The 24095-nt window shown below is 36.3% G+C and overlaps 1 protein-coding gene across 5 annotated transcripts in view; it reads left to right on the forward strand.

Moving 5' to 3' along the window:
* Positions 1-24095, forward strand: part of HTT (huntingtin) — an 80279-nt gene that overhangs the window by 8884 nt on the left and 47300 nt on the right. The window contains exons 4-24 of one of the 5 annotated variants that reach the window (XM_032684897.1): positions 1366-1425; positions 3365-3444; positions 3860-3998; positions 4249-4390; positions 5771-5949; positions 6430-6634; positions 7487-7534; positions 10803-10883; positions 11275-11639; positions 13449-13572; positions 13851-13969; positions 14865-14976; positions 15514-15654; positions 16297-16455; positions 16548-16645; positions 17597-17736; positions 18557-18620; positions 19023-19123; positions 20636-20782; positions 21797-21917; positions 22168-22244. In XM_032684897.1, the coding sequence (XP_032540788.1) occupies positions 1366-1425; positions 3365-3444; positions 3860-3998; positions 4249-4390; positions 5771-5949; positions 6430-6634; positions 7487-7534; positions 10803-10883; positions 11275-11639; positions 13449-13572; positions 13851-13969; positions 14865-14976; positions 15514-15654; positions 16297-16455; positions 16548-16645; positions 17597-17736; positions 18557-18620; positions 19023-19123; positions 20636-20782; positions 21797-21917; positions 22168-22244 (2702 nt within the window). Of the gene's footprint in view, positions 1-1365; positions 1426-3364; positions 3445-3859; positions 3999-4248; positions 4391-5770; positions 5950-6429; positions 6635-7486; positions 7535-10802; positions 10884-11274; positions 11640-11673; positions 11784-13448; positions 13573-13850; positions 13970-14864; positions 14977-15513; positions 15655-16296; positions 16456-16547; positions 16646-17596; positions 17737-18556; positions 18621-19022; positions 19124-20635; positions 20783-21796; positions 21918-22167; positions 22245-24095 lie in introns of those variants that run through there. The other 4 variants (XM_032684898.1, XM_032684901.1, XM_032684899.1 and 1 more) reach the window with 4 other exon arrangements.

The following is a 24095-nucleotide window of genomic DNA, read 5'->3' on the forward strand; positions in this document are numbered from 1 at the left end:
ATCCAAATAGTAATTGGTGCCCTTTTGTGTTGCTTGATATCCTTATATACAGGGGCAGTGAACGTCTCATAAAAAACTAAATTTTATCAAATAAGTCCTACCTGCTGTCATTTAGGCACCTGCAGTCTACAGTGGGGTGCTTATGTTAATATAAAGATACAACCCAGGTAGGATTTTTGTAGGCCAGTTAAGCAATTGACTGGTATAATTGGGGTGAATGGAGTTTTGGGGCATAGAGTTTTAGGCTGGGGGAAGTTGTGGTCTGGAGGAGCCACAGGCACTTCACTAACCCTACTTAAGCAATTGTGGCCTGCAGCTCAGTGTGTATCATAAGATTTTGTAGTCACCCTGAGTAATGCCATGAAGATGTGAGTTTAATGATTGGTGGCTCAGAAGGCAGTTAGAAAATAAGAAATTAATAAATTATTGAGCGGGCAACAAAGAATTAAATATTAAACGTTAAGGCACTGTAAGAACTCATGATGCAGTCACTTTCACATTGCATGGAGCTCTCCTCTCGTCTCAGGAAGGGGTGGTGGAAACGTTCAGAAATAGTAGTACACACTAGAGAAAAAACTGGAAGGGAAAGGGTAACCAAATGTATACAAATTATTCTGCATGAAGAGATTATATATAGCGGAACTGTTTTCGTATTTTTTGTATTCTCTGATACTTCAAAGGTAGAGGACGGCAGAGTTGAGGTGAACAGAAAATTACTACTTCTCAGTACTTACTTTGTTTCACATACATGGGTTCTTAGCCAGAGTGCAGGTTCAAACTACAAGGTGTACGCTGTCGCTGTGTGCTTGATCGGATCCTGGGAAGTGACACTTGTGGTGTCCAGAGCACCTTGTGGTACTAAGTGGATGCAAGAAATAGGCTGATTGATGAAAGAGGGGATTTTCAAGGGCTGTTAAAGGTAATGGTACAAATACAGCTTCAGTTTGAGAAATAGTAGGAGGCTGCTTGGCAGTGTGGGTGTATAGCAGGGGATGCCTCTTGCTGCTTGGTGAATACTATTCTTGTGTTTTAATGTTCTATTCCTGAGTATCTGTTCCTGGCAATTGCTGGAAAGCATGATGGGTTGGCTCTGCTTGGAGTCTGATCCCATATGGCCTTTTGTAGGTAGAGTGGATAAAGTAGTCAATATTAGCTGCAAATAGAGTTTGTGGAGTTTGTCTGCATTTGTGTGAAGGATAAAGGTGTCCCTCCTCAGTGATTATCACTTTCCTGGTTATACATCAAATATAGGGACCATGAGATAGTTGTGCGCCTTTTTTGAAGCTGTTCTATTGCAAGTGTAATGTCATTCCTGTAAACTGCCTCCCCTCTGATACAGTGTGTTCTCAATGCATTTTATTGCAGGCTTTGATGGATTCCAATCTTCCCAGGTTACAGTTAGAACTATATAAAGAAATTAAAAAGGTGAGTTTCTTTCATGTCCTTCTGAAATATGGTATTCATTACCTGTTTTGGTATATTGGAATGTAGCATTAATGTAAGTGAATGGTTTGTCTTTTAAGATCAAGGTCAAAGCTTCATTTTGGAAGGATTTGTGACTGTTCAATGTATTTTTCTACTGAATTCTTCGCTGTTGGCCCCGTTTTTCAGATTTAACCACTCCTGAAAGCTTATCTGGCAGAAAATGTGTGAACATTTGGTGCGAACAGCAGTCTGAGTTAACCTTAGTGACTCCCAACCCAAAGGAATAAGGCATGTTCATGATGTTTGCTCCACTAACTGAGCTGGAAAGAACAACTTGAAGCAAAAGGGTGGAGAAAAGTAGATGGAGTACAGTGACATTCTTAATTGACACAACCTCTTGGAGGAATCATTTGATCAAGACTTGAAGACCTGCTACAGCTACTTTATGAATGTGTGATGTGTACTTACAGCTTCTTACAGAGGCGTAGAAAAAATACTGAAGCATCTCTCTTGGCACCAAAAGTCACAATTTAATTATGGTCACAGAAAGAAATTCAGTAATAGCCTTTTTGAAGTCTGTGACTACAAAAGAGAAATGCTGCGTTCAGGACAATATTACTGAAATCGTATCTCTTGCAACTATAAACATAGAAAATATGGGTGTTATTTGTCACACACTAATAATATTGCTTTTTGTTATTTTTGGAGAGGAATGCTAGAACTCTAGAAAATAAGTCACAGAAGCAATGTGCATAGCTTTTCTTCTAGCAGATTTGGACTACTTGTAGGCCTTGTAGGAATATCTTACTGTATTGTTGTGCCTTAATGTCGTGCAATATTTTTGAGGGTATGGAAATGGACATATATCTAATTAACAGAAAACAGCCAACATATAAATTGCTCTGAAATTTCAGCACATTGTGACCAGCTGCAGGAGGAAATATTTTGTTGTTCAGGTGGCATGTGTTTCTTGAAAGGTGTTCTCAGATTCATGGCAGAGGTGTGAGAGAGGTAACAGGAGCACCCAGCAGACTAAAGTTTTTTTTGTACATCAGTTGGATCACTTTAGGAACCATGCCAGAATGTGCTGTTTGGTTGTGAACCTGAAAAATGTGCATTTTTTAATTCAGATGCAAGTATTTTTTTCTTGTCATGCTAAAAAGACCGCAAGCCTTTGATACACGAGTGAAAGAAAGAAAGAAATTACAGTTTTTAAACATCTCAGCTCTGTCTTCAGAGGGACTTGATTTGAGAAGCACTTTGATTGGGTTTCAACTGCATTAGATAGACACTTTCTCCTAGACTTCCATAGTTTTCTTTATTTCCAGCAATGCTAAGGAGCTGTACTATATCCTTAGACACTAATGTAAGGGCATTCTGGCTCAAGTCAGGTGCACAACTGAAGGTGTCAATACAGGCAAATAGATACTAAACTTAAGCAGTCAAGCCATTGTGAAGTGATACAGATCAGTATGTTGATTTATTTCCTTTGGTGTGCTCAGAAGCTGAATGTTATTTATTTGCATATCTTCACTGCTGTCAATTTTCTGCTGCATTTATATCTCTGCAAGTGTTCCAGTGATTTTTAGACTCTCATGTCATCAGTGTTTCTTTGTTGATTGATGCCTTTCTCTGTGGTATTTTAAGCAGATTTCAGCAGAGTAGACATCTCAGACATTTCCTTCTCTTTCATGGTGTTGCTTATTATTCATTTCGGGTCACTCAGAAAATTCCTAATACCAGCTAGAAAAATGAAGGTAGTCATGGAGCTGACTTCTTTTTGGCTAAGGGAAATTTATGGCTTCCAGACACCTTACATTTTTATCTGTTTAAGTAAAATAAATTCTATAGTATACATACTGTATATTGTATATTATAGGCAGGTTTTTTAGGAAATGGTTTTGCTTGATTAAATGTAACAATTACATACTCTGTCTAGAATGGTGCTTCCAGAAGTCTACGTGCTGCACTCTGGAGATTTGCTGAGCTTGCCCATCTAGTTCGACCTCAAAAGTGCAGGTAAACACATCCCTAGTAATGAATTTTCCAAAGAACTTTTAAAGAAATACGGATGTTAACAGAACATTACTGTTCTGAAGTTTTAAATAGGTAATTAGGAGGTTGGAGGAATTCCTACCACCTTATTCTCTCTGGAGTAGCTTTATTTGATTAGCATTTAATGGAGTTTTAGTTCTGTGCTATACATGACTATGGGGAAGAGGGGGAAAAACTTATGAAGACAATGACTTGTGGTTTTTAAGTGTATTCTTGTATTCAGAAGACTTATTTTCCTTTTTTCCTACATTCTATATAGCTAAAAGGTATATTTTTGTATGATTTAATAATACCACAGAATTCAAGTATGAATTAAAAATAATTAGATGGGTACCGTTGTTCTGATCTCAGATTAGTTTTTCTCCTTTGCTGTTCTTAGGCCATACCTAGTGAACCTTTTGCCCTGTCTGACACGGATAAGTAAGAGACCCGAAGAATCCGTCCAGGAGACTCTGGCTGCGGCAATACCAAAAATCATGGCAGCATTCGGCAATTTTGCAAATGACAATGAGATTAAGGTACTTTTCTTTACCCTGTTAGTGCTTCCTGTTATATCCCAAAGCATAGTCAGCTGTCAGCATTATCAGACAGATGTTACAGCAAGCGATGTTCCAGCTGCCTGGCTGAATTAAGGCAGAAGTTGCCCTTGGTTGTTGTGCATGAAGTAATGCTTAGAAAAAAATGAAAAATACTTTTGTGGACTTCTTAATTCACTTCTGTCTTCTTTTCTTTCTCATAAAACGTTAAGTAAGGTATCTTTGTTTTTAGGTTTTATTGAAGGCTTTCATAGCTAATCTTAAATCCAGTTCCCCTACTATCCGTCGAACGGCAGCAGGATCAGCAGTAAGCATCTGTCAACATTCACGGAGAACACAGTATTTTTATGCCTGGTTATTGAATGTACTTTTAGGTAAGACTTGGGGGGGGTAGAAATTAATTTGCTTTATGTGTAGGTAACACGGCATCTTTTTCCATGTAAGACACTTTCCATATGTGGAAGGTTTTCCGTTAAAGCAAGGATACTTAAGACTACCAGTGACACTGCTAATGCTTTCTCTATTTTCTGTTAAGTTAGATGAAGATATTTCTAAAGTTGCTTGTATCTCTCTATCTGTTGCAATGCTAATCAGTAACGTTGAAAAGAAGCTAAAGTTCAGAAAGCAAATAGCTTGTTGGAAAATGTGGAGTGCTTGGGATTCTGGGAGAACTTGCTGTGGGTCAGGAATCTGAAGACTTGCATGGTTCATCACCTTAGTTGTTAGTTATTAGTTCAACAGGTCTGAGGTGAAGGATGTGACTGCTGTGTTCTGGACCATGAACACATACCCTGTAACCTTTTTTAGAAATACCACCATGTAGATTCTGCTCTAACTTAGACGAGAAATGGAATTTTTTTTTCTGTTTAAAAGCACACAACTTTCCATCAGATATTGTTTCCATATTTCTTCAACTGGGAAATTTGCATGGTCTTTGGGTTGCTTTGCAACTCATGTTGAGAAGCTTCTCTGGATTTCAGAGGAAACGTGCCTCAGTTTTGTTACTGAGAAAGGGTTCTTTAGTATGTAGACTACATTGCAAAAGGAGAGGCAAGGAAGACCAACAGATACAAAAGGCATTATCATGTCAGCCTTGCTGCTTTCAAAAACATGAGAAAAATTCAAATGCCACATTGTGACTTTCCTCCCTTAAAGGTGATGTGTGATAATGTCCTGGAAATGGAATTGATTCTGATTTTTTTTCCCCCTCCCTGTTTTATGTTTTCTTACATAACTTATATTTGTTCTTAATATGTTTTGGAGTTGGCTGTGATTAGGAGGTAGATATATGGAACAAGGTTCCCAATACCTGATGGAAGGGGCAAAGTGTAAAAGTCTCTCATTAGGATGGTAGTGCATGTATGTGACAGAATTACGTTTGGCCATAGACTGCCAAGTGAAGAGAGGAGGCAGGTGAGCGGAGGAAGAGAGTCTGAATCACTTGGTGAAAGCCTCAGGTATAAAAAACCAGAAAATTTGTTTTGTTTTTATGGAGTAAAAAGAGGTAGGGAACAGGGAAGGTGATACAAGATCCTCTGATCATTCTTCCGTGTTGCTTAACAAATTGTCAGGAATATTAACGATATATTTTCAAATATTTCTATGTTTAGAAAGCATTCTTAAGTTGCTGCTAGGTTTTGGTTGTTTTGAGTTTTTTTATTTAAAGAAGCCATTATATGGACTACATGAGATAACATTTGTGTTGAAACTAAGCACTGTCAGTAAGTGATTGTCTGCTTCATTTCTATCCTCAGGCTTGTTGGTTCCTGTAGAAGAAGATCGTCCTACTCTTTTAATTCTGGGTGTTTTACTTACACTAAGGTATCTCATACCTTTATTGCAACAACAAGTAAAAGATACCAGCTTGAAAGGCAGTTTTGGCGTAACAAGGAAAGAAACAGAGATTTCACCTTCACCAGAACAACTTATACAGGTAAAATATGAATAATAACCCTTATCTGAAGAGTGCTAATTGGAAGGAAAATAAATGAGTCTTGATCCAGCATTAGTTTGATATTGAACATTCTAAATGCTTTTCTCAAATTCCTGTTTATCTTGGTAAATGATAGTTGATCCAATGACTGGAGTTATTGATAAGTAATGACGAGAAATCCCAGAAAAAGGAATCAACAGTACCTGTTAGCTGCTCCCAAAGGAGCCAGGAGGTTATTATGGTGCTCTTTGATGCGATTCTTCCTTCTGTAACAGTAAAAAGAAACAATGGACTTCTACCAAAAAGCCACTTAAATGGCTACAATGGATTGACATTCTCTCCTTGGAAGAGTATGGTGAAGATCAGATATAGCAAACATCAGTTATTTTTAATGCACCATTGAAATTTAATGTTGTAGCTGACAAGACATGTAGTATGCTATGTCTTCATAATTTACTCCAGTACTTTGTTGGGTTTTAGGTTTATGAATTGACTCTGCATTACACCCAACATCAGGACCATAATGTTGTGACTGGAGCTTTAGAATTACTACAGCAGCTCTTTAGAACTCCCCCACCTGAACTCCTCCATGCTCTGACCACCTCAGGGGGCATTGCTCAGGTCAGTGTATCCAAAGATGAGCCTGCCAGCAGGAGCCGCAGTGGGAGCATAGTGGAACTTATAGGTAAGCTATATTTTTGGTAATTTGAGTAAATGGAGATGAACATGCATCATCAACTCTAGTTCTCAGTGTTAGCCAAAAGCATGAAGGATAAAATGAAATGTATGAAGTTATGCATGGCTTTTTTTTTTCCTGAGGTACAGTAAATATTTTTTCCCTCCTTACTTAAACTGGGTTCATTGAGTAATGACAAACTTCAGAGATTTCTTTAATTTGTGTTGATTTTTTTTTGTTACACAAAACAAGTTAAATATGATGACAGATTTTTTTATCCACAAAATTAGTGTTGTTCTTACTAATCATCTGACAACTGCGATTCATTGAAGCTGATCTAATCAGAATTTATATTAACTGAGAGCTCCTTGTCGAATACCAAAACCAGCATGAAATGAAAGCATAACTTAAGTTTATTAATAACTATTAAAATCAGCTATCAGCTTTCTTGTCTATGAAGTGCATGTCCTTAAAATTCTCTTAACTGCTGCTTACTAGTTTCAAAAGAATCAGTCTCTGATTGGATTTCTGTAGGGACTTCTGTATTGAACTAACAGATCATTCAACACTGCTGCTACTGAAGGGTAAATTATTAGCTGGAAGCAATCATAGCAGGGAAATTTAGAACATGTTTTTAAAAGCAAACTTTGCTCAAGTGGCATAGAAAATAGAAAGTAATTTGATGGCAAATGGTCAAAAAACCTTGGACTTCAAAAGCAAAAAAATTGCCATTTCTTCCTGGCTTTGGTTTTTGGTTTTTGTTTGGGTTTTTTTTTCCTTCCCATTTGTGGTTATTAGAATTCCTTCATGATTTCAGCAGCTCTGTCTTTACCCTGATGTGTTACTTTCTGTGATTTGCAGCTGGAGGGGGGTCTTCATGCAGCCCTGTTCTTGCAAGAAAGCATAAAGGTGATTATTTTCAAAAACAAATCTTTAATTGCATTCCTTCCTGATTTTTTGAGGGTTGTTTTTTTTTTCTTCCCCCTCCTCACTTCATTGTCTTGCTGAACTTGGGTCTTCATTCATAACTGCCTTTGTTATCAACTGAGCTTAATCACTGTAAATATGAAAAGAATACTGGCGCAATTTCTGATATTGCAATCAAGATATTCTAAAATTATTTAAGGCAGTATAATTTTATTTTTGCTGTAGTTCACCATCAAAGTTATGGTGATGATTATTGGTGTAGTTTTCACTTCTAAAGAGCACATGGAAAAATAAACTCTCTGAACAGGGCATACTTCTTTTTGATGGTAATATTTAATCTTTAATGTAACTCACAAAATACTTAACCTTCCTGGTTTTGTTAGGCTTACTTTCTTTTTTCCTCTGTAATTCACTAATGCATGTGTATGTTTGCATGCTTTTTAATGTCTTGTTCTTGATGATTAATTCTATACATCTTTTCTCTTGCTGGGTGTATTTTATTTTTTTTCTTCAATAGGTAATTTATTTAGCAGAATTTTAAAGAATACAATTTGCTCTGAAGTATTCTTTTCCCGGTTTGTGCATGACAGTACTTCATATTTAGTTATACGCTTACACTTTGATATAAAAAAACAAGTCATATTACTATGACAGAACCAGTCTAGATACAGCTGAGTGACACTTTTCATCACCTGCATTAGATGAGCAAAATGTTGCTACTGCATTGAAAATATGTGTGTGAGTGTAGTGCAGTCACTGCAAGCGTTATTAAGCAGAGAGATGTGCAATGCTGAAAAGAAAAACTTTGAGCAAAAATAGTTTAAGACAAAATCAGATTATATGAACTTGAAGGATCATTATAGCTTATACGTTTTCCAAGTATGTCCTTCCATCTCTGTGGGCAAGGAATATCATAATGCTTGAAGTACCTTACCTGTATGCTGTAAGAATATACCTAGATGTGAAAGAGTGGCCAAAGCTGAACAAAATAATGCCTATGAATGTAATAGTAGTTTCTAGTTTAGAAACGAGAGGTTGAAAATGGGTGTTCTGAAAGTAGATATTGCTGCAGCATCCAAAGGTGAGACACAGTGTAACAAATCAGAATAACACCACATAACATTTGTAAATGAAAAATGGTAAATCATCCTTTTGGTACTTTGACTTGTTAGTAGTGTTCTGTATAACTCTGAAGTTTTAATAACAGTGTAAATTCAGTTTAAGTACTTGTTAAAACACTAATCTTTGCTTCACTCAGTGGGAAAACATGTATGAGTCATCAGCTTTTATCCTTTCTGAAGATTATGGTATGAAGATTTTGTGGTCTGAAGCAGTGGCATAAACAAATTTGAAGAAATCTCTTAACGATTTTGTGCTTTGTTCAGGTTTAATTTCAAATTGTGAATCTTTTGTTTTCTGCTGCTCTCCATTCTAGAAAGGAGAGAAAATCCAAGCCTATACCCAGTTCCTCCTTGAAGTCATTTTACAGTCTACTGTCATATAGAGTAGTAGTCAATGGGTGAGACTTCTGAAGCTGTAATATTCCTTTATGTGTAGGGGTGTAAAGTGAGGCTGATCTATAGAAATCTGTGTGTTCCACATCTTTGCAGTCTTACTGTGTCAGACCAACTTCACTTCTGAGCAGCTGCCCTCTATTGGTTTGTTTATGTTTCAGCTTCAGAAGATTATTTGCAAAAAAAGGCTGAAAACTCCTTTTGAAATGAAAGCCTTAGTTCTGCAACTTAGGACTGATTTCTATTTTTTTTTAATCAAATAGTGGAAAAATATGCTGCTGCTTGTGTTATATACTCAGTTAAACATACAAAGCCTAATGTGCCTCATGACTGTTTTTCAGTGTCCTTCCTCTTTCACTTACTTTTAGAGGTGGTCAGCTGTGGAAAGCAGAAGAATATCCTGGTTTGTTTCAGTGAAATGGATGTAAATGTGAGAAATAATAGAGAAGAATATATTATATTTCATACTTTTTGTTGGGAACTCTTAGCATAATTTTACTCATTCTTTCATAGGAGTATGTAGTTCTCAATTACTGTTATTTTACAGACAACGTGTATGGAAATGCTATGGTTACTTTTCTACCTTACTTACAGGTTTAAGTAGCATAAACCATTCATTTTGGAGGAAGATAATTCTACAGTGGTACTGCTATGTATGAAAGCAGTTGTGAAAGAGAAATTCATTCAAAAACCTGTTAATACTTTTTTTACCTCCTGATAATTTGAATGAGATGCAAAAGAATTCACCTAAAGTTATCCAGACATCAGTATCTTGCATGGCGAATCTTAGACTACCAGTGGAGTATATTCAAAATGACAAACCAGTCCTATCTCAAAGCATTTATTGTGAGTCCCCTTGTCTCAGTGAGTGACTTAAAACATCCAGAAGGATGGGCTCAGCAGCTCCCTCTGCACTCTATGTCCTGTCCCATTGACAGACTTTTCAGTGCAGTTGTGTCCTTGGTTGGCTTTCAGACAGTTGTGCATCTGCAGGTATCTTTCTCTTTCCACTGCCTGTAATTTAAATAGATAATGCTCTGTGAGCAAGAGAACTCTGTGGTGATCATGTTATAAGTGGTTCTCAAGTTTCTTATGGCAGAAGCCTCTCTGAAGATTTTTTGCCTTAGTAATCCTTGGTTCTTAATGGCTGTTGTCCATGGTTCATCACCCTGTCCCACTTATGTTGTCTTGTGCTTCTGGTCTGCACTGCTCTTCCCCCTAGGCATTTTCCATTCTGTTATAATTGGAGTTCCAAGCCCCAGACTGCAAGCAGTCTTTGATAATTTTCTTAGCCTTAAGGAGGAAGAGGTTATTTGTTCTATTACTTGTGGTGCTTTTATGTCCATCTGAGTTGAGGGCAGACATCCAGATGCCAGATATCCAGTCCTTAATAATAGGACATACTTGATGAAATTAGTTGGATCTTAAATATAGTCCACAAAAATAAACTAGAATTAATAAGGTTGTAGATAATTTCCTGAATGGTTACACTGTTAGATAAAACTGATCTGTTTCCTTGTCACTGCTTTTTCTTTCCTGATCAGTTAGTGAGGGACTGGATGTTCACTTTCTTCATTCCTTTATTTTTTCCATCTATTACCTGTCATAGCTATGAAAAATTATTTGAACAAACTTTATAAAAAATAGATTTCACATCTAAATGTCTGCAACTCTTCAGCATTTCAAACTGACTATGATTTTGGAAAACTAAATTTTTTTCCTATATCACTTCTCAGGTAAAATACTTCTTGGTGAAGAAGAAGGTTTGGATGATGACTCTGAAACCCGATCTGATGTCAGCACTGCATCATTTACAGGTACCTACCTTTCTCTTTAGCAGTGCAGTCAACAAATACATTCTTTTACTGCTCTGTGTGAAATATATATATAAATGATGTGTTATGGTGATAAGGAAGTGGATGGGCACTCAATAGACATGCTCACAAAACTGAAACTGTAAATACTGTTGTGTATAAAACATACTTAATGAAGTTGACTGCATTTTTTTTTTGATGGAGAGACTGTCAATATTCAGTCACTGGTATAGATGGAGTGGCATCTTACAGATGCTTATTTCCCTACCTGTAGTTTAACTGTTTAGTTACATGTTTTCCTTAGCCTAGTTTCCTTAGCCTAGTGACCTAGTGTGTAGTGTGCATATCAAGAGTTTAAACACTTGATTGACTCATAAATGTCTGTGTTTTGCAGCCTCTGTGAAGGGTGAGATAACCAGTGAACTGGCTTCTTCTTCAGGTGTGTCGACAGCGGGGTCAGTGGGGAGTTCAGCTGCTGACCCTACAGGACACGATATCATTACTGAGCAGCCACGTTCTCAGCACACGCTGCAGTCAGACTCTGTAGACCTGGCAAGCTGTGATTTGACAAGTACAGCTACTGAAGGGGAAGAAGATGAAGTGCTGAGTCGAAGCTCTAGCCAGATCAGTGCTGTCCAGTCAGATGCCACTATGGATTTGAATGATGGTACACAGGCTTCCTCACCAATTAGTGATAGCTCTCAGACTACTACAGAAGGTCCAGACTCTGCTGTAACCCCTTCGGACAGTTCTGAAATTGTAAGTGTGCAACGGGCAGAGGGGGGATCTCCTTCTACTGAGGGGCCCGACATGTCTCAGAGCTCTTCCGTGGAGGGCCAAGACTTGGATTCGTCTCCTTACTCGTCTTCTACTTTTCAATCCTCAGCTAGTAACAGTGGAAAGGTCAGCAGCTCACACCTCTATTGGAGAGCTTGACCTCCTTTTAACACTTTCACTTCAGCAATAATTAAAAACTAGAAAGCTGTAATCAGTGTGCTCACTGGGCAGGTCATGTGAAGGCATTAACAGATTGTTGCTCACTGAAAGAATGGCAATATCAAAGTCTTGACATAAATATATTTTCTTAGTAGCATATCATTCATTTTGTATATATATATTAATAATTGTTTTGGTGCAGGAGGATTAATGAAAGTGTTAAAGGGTGAACAGTCTATTCGGAATGATTAAAGAATATTTTTGGGACCTACTGCTTCACACTGCCTTCTGCCTGTGCTTTTTCACTTGGCAACACAACTCATCTTCTTTTTTCCTTTTTATTCCATCTTAAGGATTTCTCCTATAATGGACCAATACTGCATGATTTACTAATATAACAGTTACATATCTAATAAACGCCTGAAATGTGCATACAGTATAGCTATTTTAAGATATTTGTCTCTCTTGGGCAAATATATTTTGAGGTTGTAATAAAAACAGCAACAATACAATTACTGGGAGCCAGAGCAGAAAATGCAAAAGGGGGAAAACTTGAATTTCTTAAGCTTTTTTCAAACACTGTCAAACTTTTGGCTTAAGTTTTCTGATAGTAACTTCGGAAGAGTAATAGTCTCTTACCACTACAAAAAAATAGTAAATTTGTAATTATGATAAGCAAATACTTCTGCACATCTGAGGATTCAAGAACCAAAGGAGTGATGATAATTGCTTTCTGAATTAAATTAAGGCAGTGCAGAGGCCAAAGTGAGTAAGCATTTATTGACAAGGTTTGTTTATTGGCAAGATGCATTTCTTGCAAATCCTTTGTCAGACTATGTCAGTTTGCACACTGTTTGCAAGCAGTAATTACAAGTAAAATTATTTTTTCATTATTTGATAGGAGTTGTACCCAGTCCCAGCCTTTTTAATGAACAGTTTCCAGGTGCTTATGAGGTCAGGGAGTAACTGAAGTATCTTTCCTTCTGATAGACTTAGTCAAATGTTTTGGGTTTTTTTTAATTGAACTGTATTTTATCATTATTATTAATTTTATAGTTATTAATTTTTATGGTTATCATTCCATATACCTACAGCCTATATAATGCCTTGGTACTAAGGGTCAAACTCTTCCAGGAGTGTCCATTTAAGTAGTCTCTAGTTTAGAATGATTAAAATACATTTAAACTTATTTGTCCTTTTTTGTTCTAAACAGTTTGACTTCACATATCCAGGACAAATGAGGTGATGGGAGAGTTTGACAGCAAGGGACAAGTTCAGTTTGTGGCAGTAAAGGTGTTGGTTGTGATTTGTAGCTGCTGAGATAGAGATGTTTGGGGTGAGGGAGCAAGGAGAGCTGCAGGGGAGCAATGCACCAGGTGTTCCACTTTCTCACTGTTACCAGCCAAGTTCATGGTTCAGCCAGGAGACTGTCACATGAACTGTGGCTTCCAACAGCCCCAAGGCTGGAGGAGGAGGGGAGGTGCTTTGGGGCTTGCACACAGCTTTACACTAATACTTATCAGGCTTATATTTGCTTTCATATTATTTCTAGATTACTAGCACTGCATGTTTGAGATTTAATGCTGTGTGTTAAGCTAAGTTATTTAAAGTCCTGTCCTTGCATTTGTGTAGGTTTTGGAGGGTGCTGAAGGACAGTATTCTGGAATGCAGATTGGGCAGCTACAGGATGAGGAAGATGAAGCTGCAAATATTCTCCAGGATGATTCATCAGAGTCTTTCAGGAATTCTTCTCTTGGTATGTTGATAAATATGGGGGTGGGGCAGACTGGTGACACCATTAAGACAGGTGTACAGGTGCATCTGCACTTCCAAGGGAGTGAAGACTCATGTAATGGATATAAAAACCAAATAACTAGATTGAAATACATTCTGTATTTTACATTTCAACACTTGTAATGAATCTCTTGTTTTGATCACTGCTAATTTATTTTTCATGTTTGTATAATTAAGTTTAATTAAAGTGCTTTTAGTTTGCATCTGAAATGGTATTCCATGAATTGCCTTTTTCTAAAGCTCTTCAGCAGCCTCACCTGTTGAAAACCATGAGCCATAGCAGACAGCCTTCTGATAGCAGTGTAGATAGATTTACATCAAAAGAAGATGCAACAGAAGCTGGTGATCATGAAAACAAGGTGAGAAATAGTCACAGTGGTCAGTTTTAAAGTTTAGAACAACTAAGTTAAAAAAAAATAATTAAAAAATACAGTTATGATCAAATAGATTAGTGGTGTATGGGGGTAGCCTGTATATGTGATGTACTTCATTATAGGTCAAAGTAACTGAGGTTATTTAGTGAATCCAAGTTATAGCCTGAATTCCATTTAACATATGGTGAATACACAAGTGTCAATATCTTTAATGCAGTCACCAGCAAAGCCATAGCAGATCATGCACTGCTGAGAACCCTTTTTGTCTGCCTGTGCATTAGTAGGCTATGCTGATACCTTATTACTCAAATACCTTTGTGCTGGTTTCTAGCTGTGTAGATAACTTTGTGATCTCCTCAGAAGTTAGTATGTCTTGTGCTGCTCTAACCACAAGTTTCCTCTTCACATTTTTTTTACTTTACCTTTGAACTTGGTTCTGAACTGGGGCAAAAGGAGTTTCATTTGTGACAGGTGGAGTTAGGTCAGCTTGGACTACTGTGAAATTCTAAATGTTAAACTGCAGAAGGCAGTCAGCCTTCTTTGAAACAACTTTGCAATTAATTGCTTTTCATGTGAAGTTTCCAAAGATTATTGTTTGGTGACAAAAACTGGTTTATCAGGCTCTTCACATGCAAACAGCAAATCTAGGTAGAATAATGTTTCTGTAGTAAAATTGAACTGGTTCTGATAGAGGATATAAACTTCTCCAAAACATTATATTTTAAGGCCTTCTTTTGGAATGTATATTAAACACATTTTGTATTGCAACCCATATACATTTGAGGATGTGCTTTGTTTCTAAATCTTATTGTGCTTAATATTTTATTTAAATTGAAGATTAATTTTTCTATAATAAAAAATTGTGCTTTGCCTTCAATAGCCCTCCAGGGTAAAGGGAGACATAGGGCACTACACGGATGGAGACTCTGCTCCTTTAGTGCACTGTGTCAGACTGCTGTCAGCTTCTTTCCTACTTACTGGGGAGAAAGGAGGTAAGTTTGTCTTCAAGGTTCCTTGGTTCATTGTGTCTCTCAATGTACAGTGTTGGAAATGTGATCAGTTTGCTCTGTCTTGTTTCTCCCTTTATTGGAAATCTTTTGGGGTGGGGTTTTTCTGTGATAGTCCCTAAGCACCACATCTACATGTTTTTTAGATACCTCCAAGGATGGGGGTGACTTTCCTGTCATTATATATGACTGATCTAAGATGTTTGTTCTTTTTCCCTTTTCTAAACTGTTACTTGCTCATGTGCTCTGATAATGTAGTGTTTTTGGAAGGAAGTGAGTTAGAGGTATGTTACAACTGTATATGAAAATTTCAAATATATTCCAAATACAGAGTATTTCAGAAAAAAAGAAAGCAGCCATATATCACTGCTGCCTCTGATAAACTGGAACTGTTGGCTCTGCCTTCATATTTTTGTCCAGGCTAAGCTATTTATTTTACATGGTGTTATTAATTTAATTAAAAACAATTCAGGAAGCTTTTAAATACCCTCCTTTTATTTTTTTTACATTTCTTCTCTACAGCTTTAGTTCCTGACAGAGATGTAAGGGTGAGTGTAAAAGCCCTGGCAGTGAGTTGTGTTGGAGCAGCTGTTGCCCTTCACCCTGAGTCTTTCTTCAGCAAACTGTATAAAACACCCCTGGAAGCAATGGGAGAAGAGTATGGTATGTTGCAGTTCACATATTTCATTTTGATAGTGTGTTTGGGTTTTCAAGTAAGTCAGGCAGCATCTCTGCTGAAAACTCCAAACCCAGTTTAGTATTTGTGAACAAACATTGCATGAATTAGAATGAATGTGCTGTCTATGTGAGTGACGTGTGGTGAGGTACTTTTTTTATAGTTAAAGTTTCAGTGGATGGGCTTCTGACAAGTTGAAGTTTAGTACAACTGCTGTATAGAAGTGCTTTGTTTGATTTACAGATGGTTTCTTCTAATTTATTTCAATCCACCTTATAGATGGTTTCTAAGCCATTAGGTAACTTTTACAAATTATCAGCAGGGACCTGGAGTGTGCAGCAGGTTTGGTATATTGACCAAAATGCTTCTCAGATTTCTGCAGAGCATTTTATGTATGATTGAAATAAATCACTAGTGTTTTTATATATATGATCATTGATGTGAATAATGTGAATGATCTGTAAATTGAATGCATGGGATCTCAGAAAGGTAGAACTAAGATGGGTGTATTTTAAATATGCTGACATTGGTTATCTAATACTTGAGACCTCCACTAAAACATTTCTAGGGATCAGTTAAGTCTAATACTAGTATTTTTAAAATAAAGTAGTTGTAACTTACTTTCTTAGAGGAGCAATATGTATCGGATATTCTGAACTACATTGACCACGGAGATCCCCAGATTAGAGGAGCTACTGCCATTCTGTGTGGAACAATTGTCAACTCCATTCTAATTAAATCCCGCTTTGATGTGGAAAAATGGCTAATAAATGTCAGAAACTCAACAGGTAACAATTTATTTTAAGGGTGTCTTTTTTTCTCTTAATGCAACATTGCAGTGTTTCATTGCTCTAAATTCTTTTTTCTGTTGTTTTGTTAGGAAATCTCTTTTCCTTGGTAGACTGCATACCTCTGTTACAGAAAACTTTGAAAGATGAGTCCTCTGTTACGTGCAAACTGGCTTGTACAGCTGTGAGGGTAAGCAATAGTAACTTATTTGCACCACCACAGATCACAGGGATGTGATTCATTACTAGGTCCAGGGGAGTTAATTCGTCAAGGAGAGGCACAGGCTGACTTGACTGTATTGCAGCTTAAAGGCCAGTGAGGTAAAGCATAGCTTTTAGTAAAATGTAGATAGTTTGTGTATGCAAAGTATGATTTTATATGCAGAGAGGAGGGGTTTGTGATACAGCTGAGGGAGGGAAATTCAGTTAGTTAAATGCAACTTTTTAACCTTCTGTTCAGCAATCTTCATGTTTGTGTGTGGTGGTTTCATGGATGATTACACTTATGATTATGGCTTTTTAGAAGACTTCACCAGAATTGTTGAGTTCAGGCAACTTACATTAGTCAACTTTGGCTCTTTATTTCAACGTATAATGTATCTTGACTTTATACCTTTTGGCAGAAATGTTCTAAGTCTTTTGGGTTGTTAATCCTCAAACAAGAATGTACATTTTTTGTAGTTAAATAAAACATAGAAGTGTGGTGTTCTGTAACATTTTCCAAAGGTCACACATTGTGCCTATAGTTTAACAGTCATTGAAATGAAGAGGTATGACTTTTTCAAAAACTTTGGAAATCAGAACCAGCTGTCTAAAAATACCCTGTGGAAATTAGGAGACTGTTTTTAAACAGATGAGAATATAGTGCTTGTTATGTTTAAGCCCAGTGAGTTTTAGACCTTACTCTTTGGGGGATTGTCCTCTGATTTGTGAGGCTTGCATTGCTCTCCAGAGTTTAATTTCAGGTTTTAGCAGTTCACATGGAACTAGTAGTCTGGCCTTGCAAGTACCTGGCTCTGATACTTTCTCCTAGCTCTTTTTAGTATTCTAAATGAAACAGGGTTTTTTTTTTGATCACTTTCATACTTCTATTCAGAGAACCTCTTCTGTAATGTAACTGAAAGTTGTTTTTTCTTTTCAGCATTGCATCATGAGCTTATGTAGTAGCAGTTACAGTGAACTAGGTTTACAATTGATTGTTGACCTCCTTACACTGAAGAACAGCTCGTATTGGTTAGTAAGGACGGAACTTCTGGAAACACTTGCAGAGGTAGATTTTCGGTAAGTGTTTATATTTTTCCATGGGTATAGTAGCTGAAGTGTGGAGATGTATGGGGAACTGGAACCATAATGGAGCAGTTTCTTCTGGTGCATTAATTGGTTTCATAAAACTAGTTCAGACCAGTCAGCCGTATATGGAATGTATGAATTCCTTGTCAGGTTACCATTGGCTTCTCAACCAAGCCCAATCCTACTAACACTGTGTAGGAGTTTCTGGTTCGTTGGTCTGTTGTATCAAGTCTTCTGTAAATGTGTGATCAGAGAGGAACCATATCATCTGGAAACTAATTTGGATTTCATGGCCAGGTGTGAGTGTTTTTAAAGAGCAAGTCTCTGACTTGTTCTCCATTTTCAACTCTCTTCAGTTCCTCAGTTTCTGTTACACTGAAATGAAGGTGACTTGATTTCCTTTTTTTACATTCCCTCATTCTCTACGGGTTCTTCCAAGCTGAAAGAGAAAGATGTTTATATGAAAATTCTTCAAGTTATCCTTAGTCGTACAAAATTGGACTCTTTCTGAGTAGTCGTGTTTTTGGAATGTGTTACCGTGTTTTCAAGAGTCTGATTATTCTATGCATGGGAAAAAAATACAGTCACAAAGTGTAAATAATGGTTTTTTTACAGAAGGATTACTTTTCTTTAGTTATGCTAACCAGAGAGTAGTTTAGCACATAGCTTACCTTTTAGGTAGCAAAAAATGTTTACTACTTATATTCTCCCTGCAGGGGTATTCTTAAAAATAAAAAGAACCCTCAGAACTTTAAGTGGAGAAATAACATGTAATGTTAACTAATGTACTCTAAATTCTATTTTATCATAGGCTAGTCAGCTTCTTGGAAGGAAGAACTGAGAGCTTGCACAGAGGTACTCATCATTATACTGGTGTAAGTAAATTATTCAATCATTATATTGTATTTCCGGATTAAGGTACCAGTGCAATGTCATTACTTTGTTTTTAAATTCTGTCAACACTGATAGTTGTTGTAAGTTTGTTTTATGTAAATATGTGTTCTAAAACTTTTTACAATTGGGAGTACACTTTACTATGGAGATTCAAATATCTTAGTGTTCTTTGGGGGGTGTTTTGTGTTTGTTTTTTTTTTTTAACTTAAAAAATTTTGGCATTTATGTAGTTAGGTATTGTGCTTGGCAATGTTAAAGTAGAGATCTTACAAGTCTTACAAACTTGTATGACAGATGAAATCTCAGTTTTTAATTCTCTTTTAGCAATATGGTCAAATGATGAAAATGTTCAATTAACTTTAGTGTGTCAACTTATTTTTTAGCTATTAAAACTTCAGGAGAGAGTACTTGATAATGTTGTAATATGTCTACTTGGAGATGAAGATCCAAGAGTGAGACATGTGGCTGCAGCTTCATTAGTGAGGTATATATGATGGTTTTATTTATAGGAAAAAAAGTTGTTAGGAAAGATATTTGCTTACTAATATATACCTGTAATGAAAATAATCCCTGAAGTGTTTTTTATATATATACACATACATACATGCTTACATACATATATATATTTGTTTAAATGAGAGATGGTAAACACATGCATCTTTATGGTTCCTGAAATATGCATCGTTTTGGCTCATCAGGCAATTGTACTTTGCTTTCCATTATCATTACAATTACATTTAACTATTACATTCTGAGGGTCACTTTCTGTTTCAACTTGACTTCAGGATGTTTTTCTGCATGCTGAAGTGGTTTGTTCAGTATCCTGACAGTAGCTGATGGACTTGAAATGTTGAGTTCTACAGAGCTGTGCAAACTCCCAACCATTGTAATTTACACACAGTCACAAGCAGTGTATCTTAAAACTTTTGTGCTCACTGATTATAATGCAGTAGCAAATTTTGTTTAAAAAGCAGCTGTTTGCTGGAACCTACTATGATTACAGTTGCTGTACACAGAAATGCACCAAACAGTAAGGATTAGTTGGTAGTTTATTTATTAGAATTGAAAGACTTAAGTTTTATACTGAAAGAAGTTGGGAGCATGTAATACTGAATTCCTGGTGTGTTTTAAATATAGATATCTATCTGAGGAGTCTCTTTCCTAGTTTTTTCAGTCTATTAATTGCTGTCCACTCCTAATAACAAATAAAGGACAACAAAACCTTTTAAAGTTCTGACTTTAAAAGGTCAGAAAAAAGTATTGTATTGCCGAAACATCTCAGCAGAGAAGTCTTGGAACTGTTGCATCATAGAGTTTGTTGCTTTTATTGAGGGACTTGATTTTGAAGCAGAGTTATTTTGTTAACTGACTGGTAACAAGTTGGAGTTTTCTTGTATCTTCATGCTGAATTAGTGACAGCAGGTATGTTAAGGGATGGAAAAGACTTAATTGCCTAAGAAAGCTGCTACAAGCTTGCAGAAGCCCCTTGAAACATCCAGCGTGGGCAGTCGTTGGAAGTACTGTCCCTGAAATTACAAAAATAAGTACAGTAGTTTTTCACTGTTGGATAAGTTGAAAAAGTCATTGTTCAAGAAGACTGGATTTTACTGTATGTTTAGGTTTTGCTGCATAGAAATTAGATGGTGGAAAATCGCCTTTTTCAAGTAGAAATTAGTGTTTGGTTGATGCAGATGTTAATGGAGAAAGTAGCTGGGGAGATGGGAGCACCAAGAGAGAAGTACTCTAACAAAGTGTTTGTTGTAGTTTGTATAGGTTTGGAACAATTTCTATGTCCTTACTTGAGCTCCTTGATTATAATGAAGTGCTATTGTATAAAAATGAATTCAGTTTAATCAGTTTTGAAACAGCTTGTATTTACAACTTGATATTTGTAATTATTGTATGCAGCTTTCTGAACTGTATATTAAATGTACTTTAAACTGTATATTAAATAATACCTCCATAATACTTTTTCTTTTTGGCAATTATCATTAAGGCTTGTTCCAAAGCTGTTTTATAACTGTGATCAAGGACAGGCTGATCCAGTTGTGGCAGTAGCACGAGACCAGAGCAGCGTCTACCTGAAACTTCTAATGCATGAAACACAGCCCCCATCTCACTTTGCAGTGAGCACTATCACCAGGTATGTTATGTCTGCTCTTGCTTTAAAAGCAACATGCCCCCAAATTTCAACTTGTAACACCTTGAATCGTAGTTAAATCCTGCAAATCCATGTGCTTTTTCTTGCCTGTAGGAGCACCTGTGGTAGTTTTAAAGCTCCACAGAAACAGATTAAAGAACAAACTCCTGTGTGAGTTACTAGTGATGTGCTGACACACTGATTGTAGGGAGTAATTGTTTTGAGATAGTTTCTTCTGTCCATCCTGAAGTCACCCTATTGTCCATTAAATTGCACAATTAAGTGCAGTTTTTCAAGCTAATTGTATATATACATTATTGTTCAGATATGTTGACCTGGATTTATAACTCTTCACATACTGTTTAATGATTGTGGTTGCAGAAGTCTGTACTCCTTTTATAATTTAAAAATAAATTCTAATTTTGATAGTGTGATCTTGTTGCTGCATTTTTGCTGCCACCTATACTTTTACTGTTTAGATATTTTGTCTTATAGACAGTGTGAGTTGTATGTGTTTATAGGAGCTCTTTGCTTCTATCAGTTTGTCATACAAGTTTTTAATTATGTACCTTTTTACTATATGATCTTGATCATGTCACTTAAGAGTATGGAAGCAATAGAACTTTGTGGGCATGGTATTATTCCATATAGAAAATACGATTTTTTCAACAGCAATAATCCAAAGTCTGTAAGCATGGAAAAATGTGAGATGGATTTGAGCAAAAGCAAAGACTAATGTTAAATTGGTGGTGATGTCCCAAGCGTCTAGTTGAGTATTGAAAGTTGATCTACTGCTTCTGTCTGCTAGCAAAAGGATTTTATTTATAAATAAATTGCATTTATGAATACAGAAACAAAAATATTACGGTATAAGATGGCATTTAGAGTGTTCTCAGATTTTGTAATTTATAAGCAGTCTGTGAAATACATAACAGTAATTTAAACTATAATAATTTTGATTGGGATGTTTGGGTTTTTTTAGTACATATTTTAGTGGTATAAATATTTTTATTTCAGAACATATAGAGGTTACAATATGATGCCAAGTCCAACAGATGTCACTATGGAAAACAACCTTTCAAGGGTTATTGCAGCAATTTCCCATGCATTGACAATATCCACTACAAGAGCACTTACAGTGAGTTTTCTTATGTGTGAGTTTTCCTATAGATGAGTTCCTTTGAGTTTACTTGCTATGGTAACTGACTGTTTCTTTTCTGTTTTGCATGCTTGTTTTAATATTTATTATTTTTTGGCTATATTTGTATCTACAGCTTTTGTACTGTGATAATGGCAATAGTAATAGATTTAATTCTCACTATTTAAATACCCTGTTGCTAACTCTTCCAGTGGTGAAACTAACTCAGTTCTTGATGTTAACTTTTCAGTTTGGCTGCTGTGAAGCTTTGTGTCTTCTCTCCACAACATTTCCAGTCTGCACCTGGAGTGTGGGATGGCACTGTGGGTATGTTCCCTCATTTGTTAATCAAGCTTCTGAAAGTCATGTTTGCAAAAGGGAAGTATACTTATTTAGGCACTGGAAGTCCTGGTTTAGGTATATGCTGTTAGGCTTACCTTAGCAGTAAGCCTAAACAGAATACAGAAGATTATAACCTCAGGTTGTCAAGATATTAAGTGTCAGCACTTTGTCATCCCTGGAACCACCGTGTTTGTCACAGGGATTGGCTGCAACTTCTGAAATAGAAAGATGCATATGATCAGCACCTATTAAAGTAAGTAATAGGAGAAAATTTTGCATGCTTTTGAAAGCATATTTGTCTTTGGGATACTGTGTCTTGTGATATCTCTTTAAAATCAGAACATTATCATTTTCATCTTGATTTCATGTTGAAAACTGGTGGGTCAAGGAAGCTGGTTCATCATTGCTTCTGTAATAGTGTCAGATGCATTTAAATTGTTCTCATGTGGCACACTGGATGGGAACATCAAATCAGATGTTTATAATACTTGTTATATGTAGGTAGTATATGATAGCCCCCAAGTGCTTACATTCTGAAGAGTTTCTTCAGATTGTAACTGTACAGTTGTCAGCCTAAAGCTTTGATTTTGCCTCTGATTATTAGTATGCTGTTCCACATGAGCTGTAAAAGTATCTACTGGAGATGTGCACATGTGGAGCTGTTTGGTTTTAAATAGATTTAACGTAATTTGTGTTAATTGTCTTAATTGCTGTCATTGAGTCTCTACTCTTATTCTACTCGGTTGCAAAATTTTGTCTTATTTTAGAAATGAAATAAAACCCCAAAACAAAAAACCAACCCTTCCTCAGCTGATCTTCTTGTCAGCAGGCCCTTGCTTCCCTTGCTGGCCATAAGTGAGGTGTGCTCTCTTTATGCAGTGTAAAAGATGTCTTGAGCTATAGGTCCAGTTTTAACAAATGAAGTAATTCAGGATGTGAGCAGTACTTGACTGGAATATAAAATCAATGTACAATTTGCAGCAATATGTCTTCTACTCTACTCAGCTTAAAAATGCTATTTTTAAGATAATCTAATGCATCTAATATTCATCAGATCAGCATTTACCCTTTCCCCTTATTCCTTCTTTACAAATTTTTGGCCCATGTTCCTTCTAATTTGGATTGTAATTTTATTTTTGTGAAATGATATGGACATTTGTCATTCTGGATAATAAGAATACAATAACATGGATAGTAACATGAGAATTTTGCCAAAATTCCTGTCTTAAGTATTGTTGTTCTTTTGATTAAGAAGCTATTGGAACTGCTGCATTCCAACTCTGTACAGCTCAACATGAATTAAGTCATGGGTTTCTAACTGTATGTAAGGTAAACAACAGCTGCCTAGGAAAATACTTTAAAAAAAAAGAAAAGGAAGGCACTGTAATTACCTCTGTGGCTTTGTCAAAATAATAGCTATACTTAGTGTAAATTTTATTTTCTCAAATAGCTGTAGTTGTATTAGACCAGAGTGACTACCTTAGAAGATTTTTTTTTTTTTTAATTAAAGAATACCCTAAAAGATTCCTTATGTATGTTATTCACATAGTATTCTGCCAAACATCTTTTGGTCATCTCTGCCTGCTCTTTTTGAAACTTGAGTTCTGTGGGAAAATGTGATTTTATAGTTATTGCCCAGGAAAATACAGAATGCAGCAAATTACAATCCCAGGTAGAATCCACTCATAAATCTTAAGGATTTGATGGATTACAACTGTTTAATTAAATTCTTGTCACTTTAAAGCACTGTCTTGTCACATTGCAGTAGTATAGCTAATGTCTTCCAACATCCCTACCTTGCATATGTGCAAGACTTAATTGGAGATGCTTCAGGAC

The sequence above is a fragment of the Chiroxiphia lanceolata genome, chromosome 4 (assembly GCF_009829145.1).
Source record: "Chiroxiphia lanceolata isolate bChiLan1 chromosome 4, bChiLan1.pri, whole genome shotgun sequence".
NCBI lineage: Eukaryota > Metazoa > Chordata > Aves > Passeriformes > Pipridae > Chiroxiphia > Chiroxiphia lanceolata.